General features: G+C 37.9%; 1 protein-coding gene across 1 annotated transcript in view; it reads right to left on the bottom strand.

Moving 5' to 3' along the window:
• LOC122787200 (procathepsin L-like) overlaps positions 1-21,471 on the bottom strand; it is a 282,706-nt gene that overhangs the window by 167,681 nt on the left and 93,554 nt on the right. Inside the window, exons 3-4 of the mRNA XM_044053790.1 lie at positions 9,889-10,011; positions 5,115-5,273 (exon numbers count right to left, since the gene is read on the bottom strand). Coding sequence (XP_043909725.1) covers positions 5,115-5,273; positions 9,889-10,011 — 282 coding nt within the window. The remainder of the gene's footprint in view (positions 1-5,114; positions 5,274-9,888; positions 10,012-21,471) is intronic.

Below are 21,471 nucleotides of genomic sequence, written 5' to 3'. Positions count from 1 at the left end.
AAATAATAGTTTTAAATAAAATACAAATTTCTGTAGTAAAAAAAGAACAATTATGTATGCTGACTAGTGTGAACAGAGTTTATGTTAACTGGGGAGAAACAGACAAGTAATGGGACTATTGGTATGGCTGGCAGAAGCCTGATTCATTACCCAGCATAGTGTCCCATTTGTCCATGATCTGACTCTGTTGACTCTCCAGGTGTATGCTGTAACAATATAGCATTATTAGCCATTCAAGTAGGTCAGACCTGTGTTGACTGAAGACTGATGTCAGAAGGGATAGCTATTCTTGATGACAAAGATATAGTGAGGTCAAAATGAAATTTAAGACCCCTCCCCAAAAGAAACAGTATGCCATGTGCAGTAAAATTGACTTGTGGGTTGTTGAACAAAAGCTGCTACAGCATTTATATTGTCTATACTTGTTTTGCTTTATTCATTGCACTAAAAAATGAATGAATTCATTAATAGGCCTGGATTGTGTAATACAGTTTAACTATGTTGCATTTTAGTATTATATTTTGCAGTACCTTCTTTACAGCCTCCATTAACTGCAAAGGGGTTGATGTTAGTGAAGTCATATAGTCTTCATTATTTGAAGTGATAATTAGAACAGTCTGATCTATAGCATCCATTATGTAGTTATTGTTGTAGATTACTGTGAGTCTTCTCTGCAAGTTCAGATTGTAAAGATTTCTGCATTTAGTTAAAAACTGTTACTGTGAGTGAAGAGGACTAAAGCTCCAACTTGTTAATGGGCTGTTTTCTGTGGAAAGGGTACAGAGTTTGAATCTTTCCACCTTAATTTATCTGCTGTTTGACATTGAGCAAGTCATTTAATCAGACAGTGCTTTGGAGCTTGGGATTCTGGGTGAGGTCCCTTAAATGTTTTCTGGATTGTATGCCTATTAACTATGAGACTGTTGATGTTTACCAGACAGCCATCCCATATTGCATAGCTGATCTAGTTCAGGAAAAGTTAAAACAATATTATCAACACACCATTTTTTTAATGCAACATAGGTAATTTATTCTTCAGGGGGTAGCAGGCACTGCATTTGTAGGTGAAGTATTTAAAAAGCAAATTCTGCATGACTAAAAGATCTCTTTACTGTAGAATTATTCAGATGACTTGCACTTCTGCATAGATTGTACATAGTGACTTAACATTTTAGGTGGTTAATATTTCATATTTTCTCATAAATAATCTTCTATTTAAACTGTACTACACCTGTCTGGATTTTATGGTATGATGCTATTATACATGTTAATGTAGTTCATCCAAAGCTGCCAATAAAGTACATGTAATTTATTTCTTCATAACAGTAAGGGGTGTACACCATCAACAACTGCTGATGAGGGCAAGATGCTCTCTGTGGAAAGTATCAGGTTCCTGGTAGTGCCACTGGAGCACTCCCTGGTAGCATTCTTGGCCTGGGCAATCTCATGGTTCCAGGATGGGTCATCTACGTAAACTGCAGAAAGTCCTCTCCTGAAAGAATTCCACTACCAGAGCTAGCAACACGCTAGACAAAAGGAAACATGAACTATCACCACCTTGTACTAAATGTGAAGCTCACCTACAGCACACCATGTTTGCCTATGACCAGGGAGGGTTTACAACACTATATCACTATACAACTAGGAGCATCAAAAACCTCAGGTTTGAGTAATAGTTCTGCAGCTATGGACACCTTACTATCTACCTCAAAACTTCAGGCATATTAACTGAAATCTAGGAGACTGCACATGCTTTAAGGCCCAAGAACAGCAAAAGACCCAGAACCTAAACATCTACTGCATCTTCATCCAGAGTGCTAAACCCAAGACCTTTTGTGTCCTCTCTCTATGCAGGAATTATCAAAATTGAAGAGTTTCCAGTTATTTTCAGATGAAGGCAATCTTCTTGAACTAATTAGCAATTAGGACAAAAAACAGGCACAGAAGAGATGGACAGGAGGGTGCTGGGAGATGGAATAAGCACAGTATAAGAAGGCTAGTAATAGGATGACAAAGGTGGTGACAAAACCAAAGGTGCAATTTGAAAGGTAGTTGATAGCCATGATCAGGAAGGGAAACAAGGGCTTTAGGTACATAACAGAATGGTGGCAGGAGGGCACACCTGATTAGTCTGAACAATGGGATGGAGATTGCACAAGACTTGGGGGGACAGAAGTACTGACCAAAGACTTTGCTTCCACATGGTGGCATTCTGTAAGAGAGGCTGGAAAGACTGACAGAATAGTGGAAAACATCATAACATAAACAGGAATGAGATGGACAGTGAGCTGGCTGCTGTTAGTATGGAACAGATGGGCTGCCCTTTACAGTATTAGAAATCAGAATCAGTAAGTGTAATGGCAGATACCTTTTTGTAGTTCTTTAGCAGAATATTAGCCAATACAAAAGTGTTTCAGAACTGCACAACAGCAAATAAAATTTGTACCATTGTTAATGGGTAACAAGACAAATTTGAGGAACTAATGGCCTATTAGCTTATCAGCAGTGACAGGGAAAGTCACTGAGATAATTTTAAGTGAGAGCTTGGTTGGTTTCCTAGAATATTAAAATCTCCATGACAGCAACCAATACAAGTTTATGGCCAGAAGGGGAGGTTAGTAAAACTTGTTTCAGCTAGCATGACAGGCAGTACCACTAGCTGTGGTTAACTGATTCAGGTCTATACCCATAGCTGTTATGAAAACTGGAGGGGTTGGGGGTAGGACTAACAATGAGTAACTTGACTGCTGCAAAGTTGATTGGTAATACATAGAGGGTTCTGTGAAAGGAACAATGTCAGGAATTAGGGCAGGGACTAGTGGAGTACAGCAGGGATTATTCCTGAGTCCAGTACTCTTCAGAGTGTTTGTCTCAGACATATCTGAGGAAGCAGAGAACAGAAGCAACCACTTCACTGAGATACAAAGATAAATGCAGTAGTGGGGAATAGGAAAATGAACTAAGGAAGGATTTGGAAAGGCTGATCAAGTGGAAAGATAGGTGGTGACTAAGGTTCAGTACAGACCAATACAAAGTACCACATTTAGGCAACAACACAAGTGTGAAGTATCATCGGGGGGGGGGGGAATGACAGCAGCAATGCAAGAATGGTATCCTGAGGTTTTAAAGAGACCTGAAATGGACCACCAAGAACAGCATGAAAGGGCAGTGCCAACAGTTAACAGAATGTTGGGGCATATCCTCAGGGGATACCTTCCAGAAGTAAAAATGAATTACCCCCACTGTACAGGGCCCTGCTCAGCCTAAACTCTGAATACTTTGTATAGTTTTGGAGGTCACAAAAGGATAGGGTCATCAGATTTCTGAAAAGAAATGAAAGGAGAGCCACTAGAAAGGAACATAAGATGGAGAAGGAAAACATAACCAGAAAGTCAAAGGACTGGAAATCTTCTCACCACAGACAAGAGCAGATGGAAGGAAGCACAATATGTGCATACATAGTCATTTCGGGGAGATGTGCAGGGATCATCCTGAGCAATAAGTACAGAAGCACAAGCAGAGGCAAAATACCATACAGACTAACTACTCAGTGGCTCTCCAAAAATATGTATTTAATAAGGATACGAACCAGCAGAATGGACTACCAGATCTGGTGGTATATAGGGAACTCACAGAGACATTTGAAAGGACATGGAACAGTTAGAAAAATGGAGTATAGTACAATGTTAGACACATTTAATGGACTTGATAGCTTTATCTTTCCTTCTGCCACCAAGCAAAATCTAATGTAATGCAATTGTAGGATACTTGAGTTGTATTAGTATTCCTCATGTTTTATAAACTATAAATTATTCTGGCAAGTTAAAGTGATTACTGCGTTTGTTCTGTTTCTCATTTATATGTCCAAGTTAGCAATGTTTGATAACTGAAATGAACATTTGAGTTCAGTTGGCATATATTTTGAGCACTTGCATTTGTACCTCTAAGTATCCAGAACTTCCTCCCTTGTTACTAACAGTAATAATTAAATGTTACTGTTAAATCTGTATGCCTCTGAGGACTGCTTGATGCATGCAAGTACATTTTTGTTTGTTTTAAAAAAATACATCTGTCATATAAACTATATTTTATTGTTAACTTCGTGGGTGTGAAAACCAGTATGATCCCCTTTATGCTGCTTTAGACTGCTTGATGCATGCAAGTATGTTTTTTTTTGTATAAAATATATTTGGCTGAAGAAACTCTGACTCTTTATCTGTAGACAAATGTACATCTCATACCTCACCACTGTCTACCAAAAATGTCATCATTAATTCTGAAATATTTTAGTCGGTGCTAATAAACATGAGCCATATTAATGCACATGGACTACAATCTACAGATTATGGTGAGCTTGGTCTTAGAAGTACCTTCACCTTGTTTTCCACTTTCACCCTCCTCCAGTGACATTTATACTCCTCCTGTCTTGCCAATGTTTGGAATTCCATCCCTTTCACTCTTAGAGTATTACATAACTCAAAGTCCTAACAAAAAACTGCAATTAAAGCAATATCTTTTGGGCCAATGACTCTGCACTTGTGTCTCTACAGGTTAATCATCTGATAATCTATTTCCTCTATTTCTAGCGGTCTCTTCTTCTATTTACTCTTTGCCCATATAGAATTTCATTTTTTTAATTACCAACTATACCTATAAAATATAACTAGTTTATAGTTGCTCTGTCTCCTTCAATGACTTTTCCTCATATAGAGTCTCCCATGCTCTCTAATCTAATTATAATAATCAAAGCTGTCAAAAGTACTTAAACTACTAGCTGCTAATGATTGCTATAACTTTTCTTTGTGTTCTAATTATAAAAATCAACCTTGTCAAATGCACTTAATTTGCTAAATGGAAATACTGTGATGTTATGTATATATGGAGCTTTTCCCTCTAGCCTCTGTTGAAGAAGCATATGTTCGCTACCCATTCAGACTATCCAAGTAAACAAATGCAATAAATAAACAGATACATAACTAATAAACATGTAAGCTGTTTAACCAAATGGCTGTTGTCATTGTAACAGATCCTAGGAAAACTTTGTTATAAAACATATTTCAAGTAAACTTCATATGAGATAACAGTATGGCAATTGCAACCAACAATCTGCTCACCTGGAATTTCACAGGTGTGACATAACCCTTTGGTCTCCAGTCTACCTCTTCCGGACTTTTAAAAGAAGGTGAAGCTTTGAATACATGTATAGAATCATCTAGCAGCTTTGATTCCAGTGGACGAAATCTGTTCATAAGCTTATTGAACTCTGCATTGGTCTGAAATTAAAAAGTACAGTGAGACGAGTTAAGTGTGATAACTTACTTATATATTACCCTGATCCAGCAACTCAGTAGATCTTGTGAAAGCCACACAGCAGACAGTAACAAATCCAAAGGGCTATCATATATTGCAGACAGATTAATTTCCTCTTTCTACATTCAATTATATATCCATGTTTTTTCCTTCAAAATTCTAATTCTTTCCATTTTTTAGTTGTTTTTGACACCCACAGCTGACCATCAGCAGACCCCTGTGCATCTCCTTGTTCGCTGAGTCTATCTACAATTCCTGGACTCCCCCAGACTTTCTGCAACAAGACTTGAGACCAATGAGGAGCTCAAGATGTCCCAAGTCCATGTCTTGTTGCTCCAAGGCTGTTTTCCTACTTTTTCCTCCTACTCTGTGCAGCCACAGTAGCATCTTGTGAGTAGGACATGCAGTGAGTGGACTGCACCAATCCATTCATCACTTCTGCAGGAACTTGTTGACAGCAAGCTGCCCCACCCACCCTAGGAAGCCCTATTCAATTGTTTCCATGGTCATTACCTAGCAAAGCATACCACAGTGCGTCATCCATGTACACATCCCTCCGTCTTCCCCTCCAAGGATGGGCACAACTATCTTCTACTGCCAGCATGTCAAATGACTGAGCCACTAATAGAACCAGGGTTGTCTGAATCACAGTCAGTGTTATTTGCATGTTCATGTATTTGAGATTTAGGTCTACACCTGTGTGTGTGTGTGTGTGTGTGTGTGTGTGTGTGTGTGTGTGTGTGTGTGTGTGTGTGTGTGTGTGTGTGTGTGTGAAGAATAAGGCTTTGCACTGATAATAATAGTTCAGTTTGTACATGTTTACACAGAGTCACAGGCATACAGCTAATTGTATTTTTTATATAAAAAATATGTAACCTATTGAAAATCAGCTCAGACCCCCAGAATATTATGCTGGATAGCAAATCCTTGACAGGTAGGTATGCATGTTTTGTTTTAGTTATTTTTTTCACTTGACTGATTAGAATACAGATCATTTCTCAACTACTATGTAGCCTGAAAATTCTGGGAGTGTTTAGAAAAGAAAAAAAAAATTTTAACTTGATTGACGATGTGATCTTGTACTGACCAGTAAAGTAGTAAAATGTATATGTTCTTATTTTTGTCACAGCATACATGGTAGTACAGTAAAGAAATGTGAATATGTAAATTCTGTCTAAACCACACAGTTACAGAAGCAAAACGTTATTCTGGAGCACAATGCCCAAACTCCCACTTGGACATATATTACTCTGCCCACTCTATTCAAAACACATAGCAAATGTAAGGGGGGAGGGAGAGTGACTGAGAAAGAGAGAGACAGACAGCGAAAATGTAAAACCATTACAGCTGTGTGCATATAATTTAATGTACAGTTAAGATAAAGGTGGCTAATGGTGCACTGTGGTAATCAAGGTAATAAAACCCAGTAAATGTAAAATTAAGTTTATGCTTTTGCTTGTTTAAAATATAAATTTCCTTTCCATGACAAATGTTTGACACTCAAAACTATGACTATTAGTGCGTGAAAAAAACAGCAAAAATTAAAAGTCTTTATTAAACTGTTAAACATTTAATATTATTAATTAAATATACTCTGCTCCCTATATGTTCCTGGCTTCTCCTGCTTAACTCTGAGATCTCTGTACCTTGGAGAAAGGAATATTTTCTGAAATACTGCAGTCTTAGAATTAGTATATACACAAATAGAGTCACATATTAGTGTTTGCATTTTCATACACTGATTAAAGTCAATATTATAATATATTCTTTCATGATGCTCAACATTTTTTAAATTAATGTGTTGGATGTACCTGTTACTGGAGTGCACTTGTGAAGCAAAATAACAAATGAAACAAACCTGTTAATGAGTTTTTACACTTGCAAAATGGTCATGTAATTATTGCATAAGGCAGAGTTTTAGTCACATGACCACAGAGAATTTATATGCTGACATTCTGCAAGGCAAGACATTTGGTAACAGAAGAATATATATATATACATATACATGTATATATATATATATATATATATATATATATATATATATATATATGAATATTACTTCAGGCAGATATCTATATGCAAATGCATGTGCGTGTGTGATTGTGAAACAGTAGGATTTTATATTTTAAGATCAGGCTTGTGACATGTTGCTCTCTGTTTCCCTACTCTTGTGATGACGTATGCTAAATGTCGGCATCTTGCTGTTTTGTTTTTTTTTTCAAACTTTTATTTTATTTTATTTTTCAACATTTAATATGCAAAAACATAGAAAATGACATATCTTCATGAACAGATTAACCTTGAACTATCAATTAACAAGATAATGCCTTTTAACTACTAGTCTTGGGATGACAAAGTTCTAGTACCTAAAGAAAATGTTCATTTATACAATTAAATTAAATGTTTGGAGTAATACAGGCATACATTTAGAGTAAGTGGTAAATGGCAGGATTCATTTACACATACTATATACATATAGTACTATAATTATTGAAGTTAGTGAGTGATCACTTCATTACAATGACAGTCAAAAATTAAATCAGCAGAGATTACTATCTGTTAGAATCTCACGGAGAAGAGATTTCGAGAATCAGCATTGGGATAGGATGATATATGTGTTCTTGTTATAGCTTATTTCAAAATGTGTTCCAGGATAAAATTCCAGAAGCTGAGACATTTCATGCACTTATTCTTATTACCTATAAATAGTGTGTGAGATATGATATGTTTAGAGGCCATATTGACAAAGCCCTTCCACTCTAGTTTTGACCTGTCAAGCCAGTTTTGAGTGATGTACAGTTTGACTAATGCAAATAGAGGAATGAGGATATTCAAGTCAGACTTGGGGATATCAATAGGACTCGCGTGCAATATAGCAAACTCCCAAGATAGGGTAGATTTCCCATAGGCCATTTTCTGAAGTTTGACCCTTAATGAGTTCCACAGGTTATGTGCATATCTGTAGTACCGGAGAATATGTAAAAGGTCTGCCGGTTGCGATGGACAAAAAGGGCAAAGGTGAGAGGTGCATGGGAAGAATTTGTTTAATCATTCTGGAGTATAATAGGCATTATTGTTAATCAATAACTGGGTGTATACAAGATTCTTGAAGAAGGAGAATTTGTTAGTATCATTTAAAGCAAGAGTGAGTTGAGCATCAGTTAAATTAGAATTTTTATCCCTCCAATATTGAGCATATGTAAGTGAAGATTGGTATTTAATAGCTGAAATTAATTTGTATGAAGCTGATAGCATCTTGTTTTTGAGTTGCAAAAATTTCATTAGGGATTGTGCAAAGTTTACTTCTTCCTCAACTCTGTCTGGGATACCTCTAATAGAAGATACCAGTTCTTTAATTTGTCTCTGTATTATGGTATATTTGTTGCTTAGGTTTATATCACTTAATGAATTGTCCTTAAGTCTATAGAAGTCCCAGACAGTATAGTTCTTGATTTGGGGAAACTGGTTCAAGTTTAACATTTTATTGCCTAACTGCAGATTTGGGTTTAGATGGACAAGTTGTGGAAGGACAAGCGTATTCTCTAGGTGTAAAGAGGAGAATAGATTTTGAAATGTTTTGATTTTATGTTTGATTAGAATATGCATGTTGGTGTCCTTTAGAATGAATCTATCCATGAAGGGTAAGGATATAGGGTCTATGTTATGTGTTTTGATATGGGCGTGCTATACTTTAATCCTTTGTGGAGTGTAGGTTAAGTTTATAGGGTTATGATCAACAATTAGAAGGATTCGATTGGCACATATATCGTAATTTAACTTAAAATCCAGTAAATACAGACTTCCTTTATTTTTTGGGAGTATTAGTCTTGGTAGAGCAATTCTTGGGGCATCTTGCTGTTCTGATACATCACATCAAGTAGTGTTATGATTTCAAAGGGGATGGGTTCACAATATCTTGCCTCTCTATCCCGAAACTGAAGAATGTGTCAGTATCTGACAAGGCACGGATGTCTGCTTTTAATAGGAAAGCGTGCAAGAACTCCGCTCACAGAAGGGCATGTGTATACAAAGTTACATTTGCATATTGCATTCTCATGATCAAGTGATGACAGGATTCTTCAGTATTAATGGATATTATCTTATTTTATTAGCATATTTGAGCTGGTGAGGTGACTTTTACCTTCATAAATAAATAAATACAAAGAGATGGCAACACCTGGTAATGCAAATAAGTGAATGAATGTAACTTATTGGTCAAAATGTTAAAAAGTGTGCTGCTGAGCAATTTCTGTTTATATTATGTCTGCAGTGGAATAAATAAATGGTTTCACCTTTCTACACAGCTACTGGAGCGCAGCAACTTTAATGAGAGTGACAGCAGCCCACATAATGTAGATATTCCAGTAACTGCAAAATAATTCAGATTATGAACAAAATATACAGAACAGTAGCAAAATGTCCATACAACTTATGGTAAAGATGAAAACTTAGATTTCAGATATCAGGATTTATATTTTTGGTTACTGTTATCCATAAACAACTACTGCCATGAACTCATAATATGAGTGAGGACCTCCCCACATCTTCAAAAGTATAACAAAAAAAAACACTTACTAGATCACCAAAATGGTTCATTCGCAAACGATATGTGTGCTTCCCTTCAGCATGTTCTTGGTTATGGAGCTCTATTATCTGGTAATTCTTCTCCCATACCATCCTCCGATATATTTCTTCATTCTGAGCAACATAAAAACAACTTTGTAAATCCATCTTGTCACCATTGCATAATACTTCCTGAACATCATAATTATGGAGTCAAAAACATTTATACCTGTTTGCTGTCACACAGTGGTAAAATGCAGGTGAAATTAGCACACGTTAAAATATTTGCTTGACCATGTAAAAGCTAGTTGCAGCTGTTTTTTTATTAGGACAGAGCAAGGAAATCTGCTTTTATGGTCGACATTACATACTACTTGCACCAATACTGTGGATAAGGTGATAGTGAATGATCTGTTGTCTGTGGAAATAGACATAGTAATGGGGTATAGTTTTATATAGTCCCACTGTAAAACATAAGCATTCGATTTAACTGATGGAGCATGGTTATAGTGGTCAGTTATAATGGACTCATCAAGTCATACAGTGTACCACTGCACAAGTATATCCTTTCCTCTACTTCATCAAACCTTGCCTAATCCCTTCATAAGCTTCTTTTCTACAACATAGTTCAACAAATAAATCTCATGGTCTGTATATAAGCACTACTCCATAAATTGGTCTTTTCTCATCTGTGTACACCATCTGCTGTCTGCTATCTGGCTCTCATGTTATGTCCTGCTGTCCACTTCTCTCTAAAGGCTTATGTCTATTAATGCTATATCACCTTCTTATTCTAAAGTTCACTTTGATGTTAGTATTCCATGTACTGCAACTGCGACTACCTCTGACTCATGTCTGAAAAAGGTCCATGTACCAGATCATGTACTCAGTTAAGACAGAGATAGACAGACAAACAGACACGTAGACAAACATATATGGCTGCTGTCCGTTCCTGGTCCCAGTGTCTTTGACTTCGAACCCTGTTCTCTAACTTGCTGATCCTGCACTAGATACTGCATGGTTTTGGACATTGGATTTGGATCCTTTCTTAACGTACATGGTGAATTTCTACAATGGACTTTTCATTTACGTCAGGCAAGTGGTAAAGTTAGAGCCGGTTTATCAACAACGCTAACGGGCTCTTGGCCTATACTATTCATCTATTTAGTCACTTGGAACTTGATATCTTTAATAACTTTTGGGGCTAAGTGTCTGATTTATGCCTATACCGGATATTGTCATCTATGGCCGTTTCTTTGGCTAAACGGAGTTAAGGCGTTAAACAACAACAATTTTTGGTGCTAATTGTGTGACTTAAGCTAGTTACTGTCATTAACGGTTGGGTTTAACCGCCATACGGAGATAAGATGTCAAGCTACAATCCTTTGGCATGATTTTGACGTTTTTGCTTTACGAAACGAAAACTGGAAGTCCTACCATTTTCCTCGGGACAATCCTACTTAAAGATATATGCCTATTTTCAGGCTGGTACTGTTTTTTCTTTTTATTTTTGAGACTAACTTTAATTTATACCCACACCGAATATTGTTATCTACGGTGGTTTCTTTTGGCTAAATGGAGTTAAGGCGTTAAAACAACAACAATTTTTGGGGCTAACTGCGTGATTTATGTTAGGTACTGTTTGCATTACCAAAGGAAACCTGATAGACCAACCATTTCCTTGGGTCAATCTTACCTAAAGATATATGTCTATTTAAGGCTGGTACTGTTTTTTCATTTAGTTTTTCTTTTTATGTGAATGTTCATTCAGACATTTATATAGTGGTAACCTATATGAACGACAAGTCATTGGTGAGCAAGGGAACTGCTTGGAAATTAACAGCATATGGTCGTTACACCATTTGGTTTCAACCGCTTGGTTTTTTGTGGGTTTCGGACCACCGACTTAATGTGACCAGGACTTGAATATGGTGGCTATAAAGATGTCGCTTTATTGAAATAATTGCATTCAAACATGTGTGATGAATGGTTTGGTGATTTAAACTTGTCCAAGTAACTATAGTAAACTGTGGCTATTATTCGACGTATTGTATACAAACCATACATAGGTGGTATATAGTAAATTGTTGGTCACTGTTTTTGGTTAACCACATATTGAACACCAGGTTTTGGAGTCACGCAAAGACAATTGGTTTATTATTGAAAACATATTATTTATGAATATACCCAGGTTCTTATCAGTGGTTATTTTATGTATGTTATAATGAATAATAATTTTCTGTCCAATGTTAAGATTTAACCATTTAGGTTAGGATAATAACTTTTATATGTTTTTATGATTTGGTAATAGGACCATAATCATTCCCATTATATGTATTATGGTTCTTTCAAATTGTTGTTGAAATGTATGTAGTGATGATTAACAATTTTCTGGTTATGGACAGAAATTAGAAAATTGTTATTTTTGACAAAGATTGCAGTAATCACATGCGTATACAAGCTCAGTGTTCCAATTATCTAAGCTAATATATGAGCCTGTTAATTTTATAATACACACTAAGTTGTGGTTTGTTGCAACACTATAGAATAGGAATCATATATTCCTTCCTATATTCCTAACCAGCTAAGGTTGTCTTGTCCCTTACCTATTCTGCAGTGTAAAACTCCCTTTCATCTATCATTGCTTCTCCCTCCTGCCCCTGGTTTACCTGATTTCCCCTTTGTTCGCTAGCATTACTATAGCTGTAACACCCAGCTTATCTAGCCTCTCCTGTTCTCTTACTGTCTCCACTCTACCTCCCTGGCTGTTGCACTCCTTTCTCTCTTGTTTCCTACATTTTAATTTCACCTATTGACTGTATCCTAATACTCCTGCTTACTTACTTTTTAGTACCCCTCTCAGGGTCCCATTGCAAACTGTACACATCCTACACACACCCTGAGCCTGATTTACTCTTGTCTTTTACCTTCTCCTTTCCATCTTTCTACCTAACTCTCCCCAACTTCTACTTAAACTACATAGCTTAGGAAAATGTACTGTTCAGCTTCTCTTCTCTGACTGTTTCTGCCCCGCTTCGCTCCCCTCCCTACCCCCGTATTCCCACCCACCCCCACGTACCCTTAGCCTTATACCTCACACACCACACCCCCTCTACATCTACACCTATCCAGACCTCCTACCATACTAGCAACTCCCTACCAATTATACCTCCCACTCTTACCCCTCCTATCTTCCCTCCCCACCCTAAGTTAAATACTTACTCTAACTTATCCTGCCAACCTTTCTTACTTATTATATTATCTGAGTCTAATTCCTTTGATTCTTCCTTTCCTTCTCTCCACAACATGTCCATCAAAGCTTACAAATCATCTTCTAAGACCTCTGTAATAGAAACAACTCTATTAAAGCTAACACTTCTACTGAGTATTTCTCTTGTTCTTACTCTACCCTACTTCCTGACCTGGTATGAATCACACCTTAACTGCCACCTTATCTACTCTCCCAAACATACAGCCTCTGACTTTGAAAGCCTAAACTTTACTCTCAAATATTACATCTACCCTAGCTACCTTCTAGCTAGATATCATAGGCTGTCTCATAATAAAACCCAGACTCTCTTGCTCAGGAAACTAAAATACTTACTGAACTCCTCTAACAAAGCCTACCTTGAATATCACCACTCCATCTTGGCAGATGGGGACATTCACCCAAACCCAGGACCCTTAGCCTCTATATCTGATGCTTTACCTGTTACACTAAACTCTTCCCTACTAATACCAACCTCCAATGCTAATACTCTACTTATAGGGCACCTTAATATACGAAGTGTCAATAACAAAATCACCCATCTCCACTCCCTTCTTGAACAACACTCCTTTGATATTCTCTGTTTAACTGAAACCTGGTTAAAACCCTTTACTACAGATAATGAAATCATTCCTCCAGGTTACAACATCTTAAGACTCGACCGCAAAACTAAAAAGGAGGAGGAGTGGCAATATTATTCAAAACTGAACTAAAAGTAACATTAGTACCCTCTGAGAACCTAGACATTACCAAGACTGAACTTCTTATCTCAAAGCTTCAACTAAACCCAAAAAAATCCATCTATATTATCTGTATTTATCTACCTCCTGGAAATAACTCGTCTACCATAGAAAATATCCTCAGTTGGGCCACCTCCACCTACCCACAAGAAACCATAATACTTGGTGACCTTAACCTTGACTGGTCCTCGTTAAACACTAACAACCCGACCTCTCATATTAACCTCTATGGCTTCACACAGACAATAGACACCTCTACCAGGACAAACAAACTCAACAACAAAGAAAGTATTCTTGACTGGATTCTCGTTAACAAACCACTTCTAAAATATCAATCTGGAACTTTACCCGATGACTTTAGTGATCACAAACTAACCTACATTCTAAGACAAAAAAACGCCGCTAACAATACTCCCATCTATAGGACCCTCCGCGATCTCAAACGATTCAACCCTATTCAATTTAAAAGTGAACTAAATGCCTGCAACTGGAATCCTCTAAAGACACTTCCTCTTGAAGAAGCTGTCCTTTACTTCAATACCACATTCCTAACAATTCTAGATTATCATGCTCCAAAACGCTCCATCCGAATTAAATCTAAACCTGCCCCTTGGCTATCTAAAGATACAAGACAAAAAATGTTACTTAGAAACAAATCCTGGATGAAATGGCGAACTAGCAAATCTCCAATAGACCATCAGACATTTAGGCACCTAAGAAACACTACCAAAAAAGCTATCTTCTCTGATAAAAGGAGTTATTATAGTAATCTCCAGCAAGCAAATCACAATAACCCACAAAAATTCTGGTCAACCCTAAATAAACTTCTTCACCCAGGACAGACTACCACTCCATCCCTTCCGGTCTGAAAAGTATTCCGCCCTTGATACAGCCAATACCTTCAACTCATTTTTTATTGATACTATTAATTCCTTGGCCTCTCATCTCTCTAGTGATAACACTAATATCCCTGACCTTCCATCCCTCAAACTACCAACCTTTAGGCTACAACCCATCCCTACTTCCTTTATTCTGAAATGTATCCACAAACTCAAACCTTGCTCCTCCTCAGCTGACCAACTGCCATCTGAATTCCTTCAAAAAGCAGCCTCTGAAATAGCCTATCCTATATCCATTCTCATTAATAGAACTGTTAATGAAGAAACCATACCTGATATCTGGAAAATCTCTCACATTATACCCTTACATAAAGGAGGGAACTCCTATGACTATTCTAATTATAGACCCATAGCTCTCTTATCCCCACTAGCAAAGATCATGGAAAAATGTGTTCACCATCAGTTAATGAATCACTTAATAAAAAACAACATTCTTACAAACTGTCAACATGGCTTTAGGCCTTTTCATAGCACAACCACCGCTCTCCTCTCCTTCACAGACTTTATTAACAAAAATCGCAATAATAACATCCTATCTTCAGCTCTCTTTATTGACCTGTCCAAGGCCTTTGACATGGTCAACCACTCTCTCCTCTTAAAAATTCTCGAATCTCTTTCCTTAGAACCTAACGCTGTCCACTGGTTTAGTTCCTATCTCACTAACAGGAAACAGGCCGTCCTCTGGAATAAGGAACTCTCATCTCTTCTCCCAATCTCACTCGGAGTCCCCCAAGGCTCTATCCTTGGACCCCTTCTTTTCTCCCTCTTTATAAATGACCTACAAGTAGCTATTCCCCAGGCTACTTGTATACAATATGCTGATGATTCCACACTAATTTGCTCTGCTAAATCCATTTCTGAACTTCAAACAAATACTCAAACTGTATTTTCAAAAGTTGAAACTTGGTTCTTAAATCGTTGCCTACTCCTAAAGCATAAAAAACCAAACTCTTACTCTTTAAGCCTACTACCAGATCCCCAGCTTTAGATTTCACTATCTTATCTAACAATGGAACCATTATAACACCGACCCTACTACCAAGCTGTTAGGTGTCACAATTGACAACAATCTTACCTTTGACTGTCATATCAACAACACCATTAAATGTGTAAATAGGAAACTCGGCTCTCTCTATAGAATTAAGACTTTCTTAACCTCCCAGCCAAAACTACTCTTGCCCACTCTCATCTCATTTCCACTCTTCTCTACGCTTCTCCCATCTATACTAACCTCAAGAAAAACAATCTTTCCAAACTTTCTACTACCTACAATAACATAGCTAGATTTGTTACTGGGAATCCTTTCAGAACTCACCACTGTCTGAATCTGCAGCAACTGAACTGGCTTGAACTGTCAAACATGTTACTTCTTTCCCAACTTACATTTGTCCAAAGAGCTTTCTACCAATCTCTTAACACACCTGTACTTTCTAACCTCTTAACCCCATATGCTAATCTAAACTCACTCCGCTCATCTAGCAAACTGCTAGTTACCCTAACCAAATCTAATAACCTAGCTGGTGACTCCCTCTTCTCAAACTCCATCGGTAAACACTGGAACCAACTTCCTACCGAACTTACTTCCATTCCAACTTCTTTTCTGTTTAAACAAAAACTCAGAACATACCTCAAAAGCCACTGGATGTGTCCCTGCTCTAATCCTGACTAAATGTTGTTTCCCCCCTTAACCCTCTCTTCTCTCCCTTCTGTTGTGCCTCCTCATTTCTCCCCTTAGCTTCCCTCCACCCTACATACCTCTCTCATATTTCTCTCCTCCCTATTTGGCTATGACTCTTTTCCTATATACCTGTATCTCTAATCTCTCTCTCTATTGTTGTCTCTCTCTCCTCTTTGGTCTTCCACTTTCTTCACCTGCTGTTAAACTTAAGCAAAAATGTTCAATATGATGTTATTTTAGATTATCCAGATAGTTAAACTCCTTTCCTTTTGGTAACAATGTACATTTCTCTGTCCTTGGTCTTTCAATTTTTTGTTTCCTTGTTTTTAAACTATGTAATAATATTCATTATGATTGCATTTAGATTGTCTAGAAATGTTTAACTCCTACTCTTGTTTGGATAACAATATTCCTTGTCTAAGTCCTACCAGTCTGTAATCTGTAATCTCTATATGTGGGGCTTTTCTCCCCGGGCCTCTACTGAAAATGGAAATATATCCAGCTAGACTAGCCCGGTTAACAAATGTAAAATAAATAAATAAAATAAATATAAAGGGTGACATCTCCTGTTCTACTTTTCAAGGTCACATCTATCTGTAAAAGTCTCTCCACATTTTCATTATTCTAGACTACATATGTTCAGGGTGACCCTAAACTGCACATACCAGGACAAACAGAACATGGGTGGTCCACATGGGGACAACAAGAATAAAGGCATGCAGGGCATTGTCAGACCCCACTCTGATGGTGGTCCTGGTTATCCACAAAACAAACAGCACCAGAATTACCCATTCTAAAGACTTAAACCTTGTCTGTGATATAAATAGGACCTGCTGGAGAGGCAGGTATGCATCCCTGAGACTACAGTGTCTATGGAACAGACTCCCCATCAGTGTAAAGCAGAGTTCCACCCTAACTCAATTCAAGTGCAACTTGGACAATTGGATAGGGAACCGGAAATTCATCCCTGGTTTGGCACCTATGTCTCTAATGGACACAGACTACCTGTAAATGGTTCAACTCCCAAGCCCTTGCTTACACTTATCAATGGTATCAGAACTTGTCAGAGATTTGGGATGCATGGCTAGGATTAAAAAGGCCCTTCTGGTCATTAGCCTAGTAAACACCTATGAACCATTCTAGATTTATGTCTGGCAAATGGCTTGATAGTGACCAACACATTGTTCAGTAAGGGAGATAGTCACAAGATCACATATGAGAGTGGCCAACATGCAACTCAAGTAGACTTAGTGAGGAAATGGCACTGGGGTAGCATCAGCGATTGCAAAGCCATCCCCAGTGAAACAGTCAGCCCACAGTATAAACCACTAGTTGCTACAATCAGCTACAAGCAGTGATCAGAGAAGGCTCTAAGGTCAACACAGCCTAGGCTGAAGACCTGGAAGATGACTAGAGAGAAAGCAGAAGAGTTCAAGGAGTTACTCAGGGCTCTAGCACCTCAGGAAGAAGATGAAATAGGTAAAGAAGAATATCAACGCCTCTAAACAGCATGTGTGAGAACTATAGAACAGATATTTGGCTGAGCCAGGTATGGAGATAAAGTACATGAGGAAAGTTGGTGGTGGAATGCAGAATTCCAGAAAGAAGAAATGCAGGGAAAAAGTGGGAGATAGAAAAGACGGACCAGGCAAAGAAGAAATACTGGTTGGTTAGCACTGAGGCTAAGATAGGAGTTGCAGTAGCAAAGAACAAGGTATCAGAGGCACTCTACCAGCCTCTGGAAAGTGACTTGGTAGATAGCACAAAGAAACAATCAGCTTGCAAGGCAAAGACAGAAAGATAAGGAAGATAGTCTATACACCCTTCATTATGAATGCTAGTAACAACCTGATCACCAGCCCACAGGAAATCAAAGGCAGATGGAAGGAGTACTTGCAGCAGCCTCTGAATGAAGAAAACCCCACAGAAGCTATACTGCCCAAGGCACAGCCTATGGTGAAAAAGGAGGAGGAGGAGCTCATCATAGACGTAATAACAGCACTAAGGTATATAAAGTCAGGAAATGCAGCAGGCTCACATAAGGTCACAGCAGATATAATCAAGACATTGGGCAAGACAGGGGAGAAATGGCTTCTGAGCGAAGTCATAACAATATGGAGAGAAAGGCATATCCCAGATGGCTGGAGAATAATCATTCTAGTGCCAGTGTACAAGAAAAAAATGGGACATACAGAGTTGTGGGCCATACAGAAGTATCAAACTCCTGTCACATTGCATAAAGGTTCTGGAGAGGGTGACTGATAAATGAATACGCATAGTAGCAAAAAGTAAGATGGGAGATGAGCAGTTCAAATTCAGAACAGGATGTAGCACAACAGACCTGATGTTTGCAGTGAGACAGATAGCTGAGAAGAAGCTAGAGCTGAGGAACTGGACATTCTTAGACTTGGAGAAAATATAACAAGGTCCTAAGAAAGATGATTTGAGCAGTCCAGTTGTGGCTCAAAGTCCCAGAAACAATGGTATAATTAGTGCAAGCTATGCACAAGGACCCATTAACTCAAGTACGATGAGTGTTTGGTCTCACAGAGGGTTTCCAAGTGGGAGGAGGTGTACATCAGCATTCAGCTCTGAGCCTCCTGCTGTTCATACTGGTGATGGACTGCATCAGCAAACAGGTTGGAAGGAACAGCTCAAGAAAGCTGTTGTGTGTAGACAATGTGGTATTACAGGCAGACTCTGAGCAAGAACTTCAGCAAAGGATAAGGGAATGGAATGCAAAACTGAAGGCACATGGGAAGAAACTGAGTACAGATAAGACAGTTGTAATTGCAGCAAATGGTGGAAATCAAAAGAAGCTGAAAATTGAGACAAAAGGGTAATAGTGGAACAGGTTAACAACTTCAAGTATCTGGGTGGGGTAGTAGAGGAGAAGGGAAGTCTAAATGAGGAGGTCAAAGCTAGAAGTGGTGTAACCAGTACTACTGTATAGTACAGAAACCTGGACAGTAAAAGATGAGCACTTGAGGATGCTAGAGGTGATGGAGAAGTGTGTGAAATAGGTAGTAGAATCCACACTGTGGACCAGATGAAACAATAAGGACATCACTGCAGAAGCCAAAGTAGGTCCAATTCCAGAAAAGGTCAACGAGAACAGATTACATGGATTAGGCACATGTGCAGAAAAGCAGAAGACAGTCTGGTGAAGAAGATTTGGGACAGACAGGAAGAAGGCAAGATGAAATCAGGGCATCCAGCAAAGACATACGTGGATCGTGTACGAGAAGACCTGTGACAGCCAGACATGACTGTCGAAGAAGGTAGGAGAGTGGCATTGAATCAAGAGGGTGGAGACAATTGACATGACATCACAGCCCCATACAGAAAATGTGAAAAGAGGGACTTATTATGAATGATATATATTCAGTGCTGCCTGCCCAAGTATTTTAATTTGCTTAGACCTCTGTTCCTTTTGATTTCCATTATCTGAACTCTCACCACCACCAAAATATAATTATTCTGATATGTACTCCATAATGGCATTTAATACTTTTAATATGTCCTCATAAGTATGCTGAACAAATGAATGAAGGTTTGGAGGAACAGATTTATTTCACAGAGGATACCATTGCTCTGGAATTACTCCCCATCCACATAAAACAAAGTTCATCCCTGTCAACATTCAAACACTGCTTGGATCTACGGATAGGAAACAGAAAATTTACCTCAGGACTGCCCGCTATACTACAAACAGAGGCAGTTCTTAAATGCTTTATCCCATGCAAGGGTCTCCTCAAATTATCTATGGTATGATCCCAGTTATTCCCATGAAGGTTAATACATAATTACCAATCAAATCTGTAATTTATTTATTTATTTATTTTTATTTTTACATTTGTTAACCAGGCTAGTCCAGCTGGATACATGTCCATTTTCAGTGGAGGCCCGAGGAGAAAAGCTCTGCTACAGTACTAAATAAACATATTAAAGATAAAACTAGAATATTTTCAAAATATACAGAAATAAACTAAAGTAAAATGAAACAAAAATTACCAAGGTATGATAGAATAAACATACAAATTGAAACTACTGCAGTTATGTATGGCATATAACTACATTTCTAGCATGGACAGAGATTAAGTTAATGTTACATACACAATGAAATGGGATAAGTTAATTTGAGTACAAAAAGGGAAATTTGCTAGGCCTAAAATGGCCTGCAAGAGCAGCTAACCTATTACTTACCTATGAACCTATGAGAGAGCAAAGAGACTCAAGACTGAAGGGACAGAGCTTGATGGTCAGCAGGCACAAAGGGAAAAATAACATAGAGAAAAAAAAAATAATACCTCTGCATGTTGGCAATCGCTCATATATTCATCTCTGTGTTGAAATGATTCAGCAGGGATGTACCTACCTTATTTTGATCATGTAGAAGTCAAACGTAGCATATTAAGTATAGTTCATGCTACTTCTAGTGTCCCTTTAGGGTAGTTTAGCAAATCACATTTTCAATGTCTGAAAATAATTTGAGGTCTAAAATGCATTATTTGGGGAACAGTGATGCATATGTGGTTCTGCAGTGTGAGTGGGTTGCTGTTTCAAATTTGTCATTCATGTCCTAACAGCATTAAGTTCAGTCTTTGCTTTGAACAGGGCCAAACAGATCTTTCTGAAGTGATAACTGTAATTTAACAATGAGAAAATGGCTCCATTCAGCAAATCAAGTTGCCCATTTGTGACATTGTTTTAGAAGCAATTAGTAAAAAAAAAAAAAAAAACTACAAGAAAAACCTAGCCAAGCTAGAGTTTTCACTGTGTGATACCTTAAACCTCCTGTAATACAGGCCTGTGGGATATATGAAAATGACCCCTTAAAGACATCAAGTGTTTCATTTAAGTGGTTTCTGAATGTCCATGGCTTTTTACTTTTTCTTTTTTAAGTCTTTGTCGATACATTTAGGTCAATAAAACCAACCCCCATTAGCTGCAGACATACATGTTTCAGCCTTCTTATGATCTCAACAGCACAGCATAACTGGACTGTTT

The sequence above is a fragment of the Protopterus annectens genome, chromosome 13.part0 (genome assembly GCF_019279795.1).
Source record: "Protopterus annectens isolate FY-2018-M chromosome 13.part0, PAN1.0, whole genome shotgun sequence".
NCBI lineage: Eukaryota > Metazoa > Chordata > Ceratodontiformes > Protopteridae > Protopterus > Protopterus annectens.
Note: the sequence above shows the minus strand (reverse complement) of the source record. Positions and strands in the feature narration are given on the sequence as shown.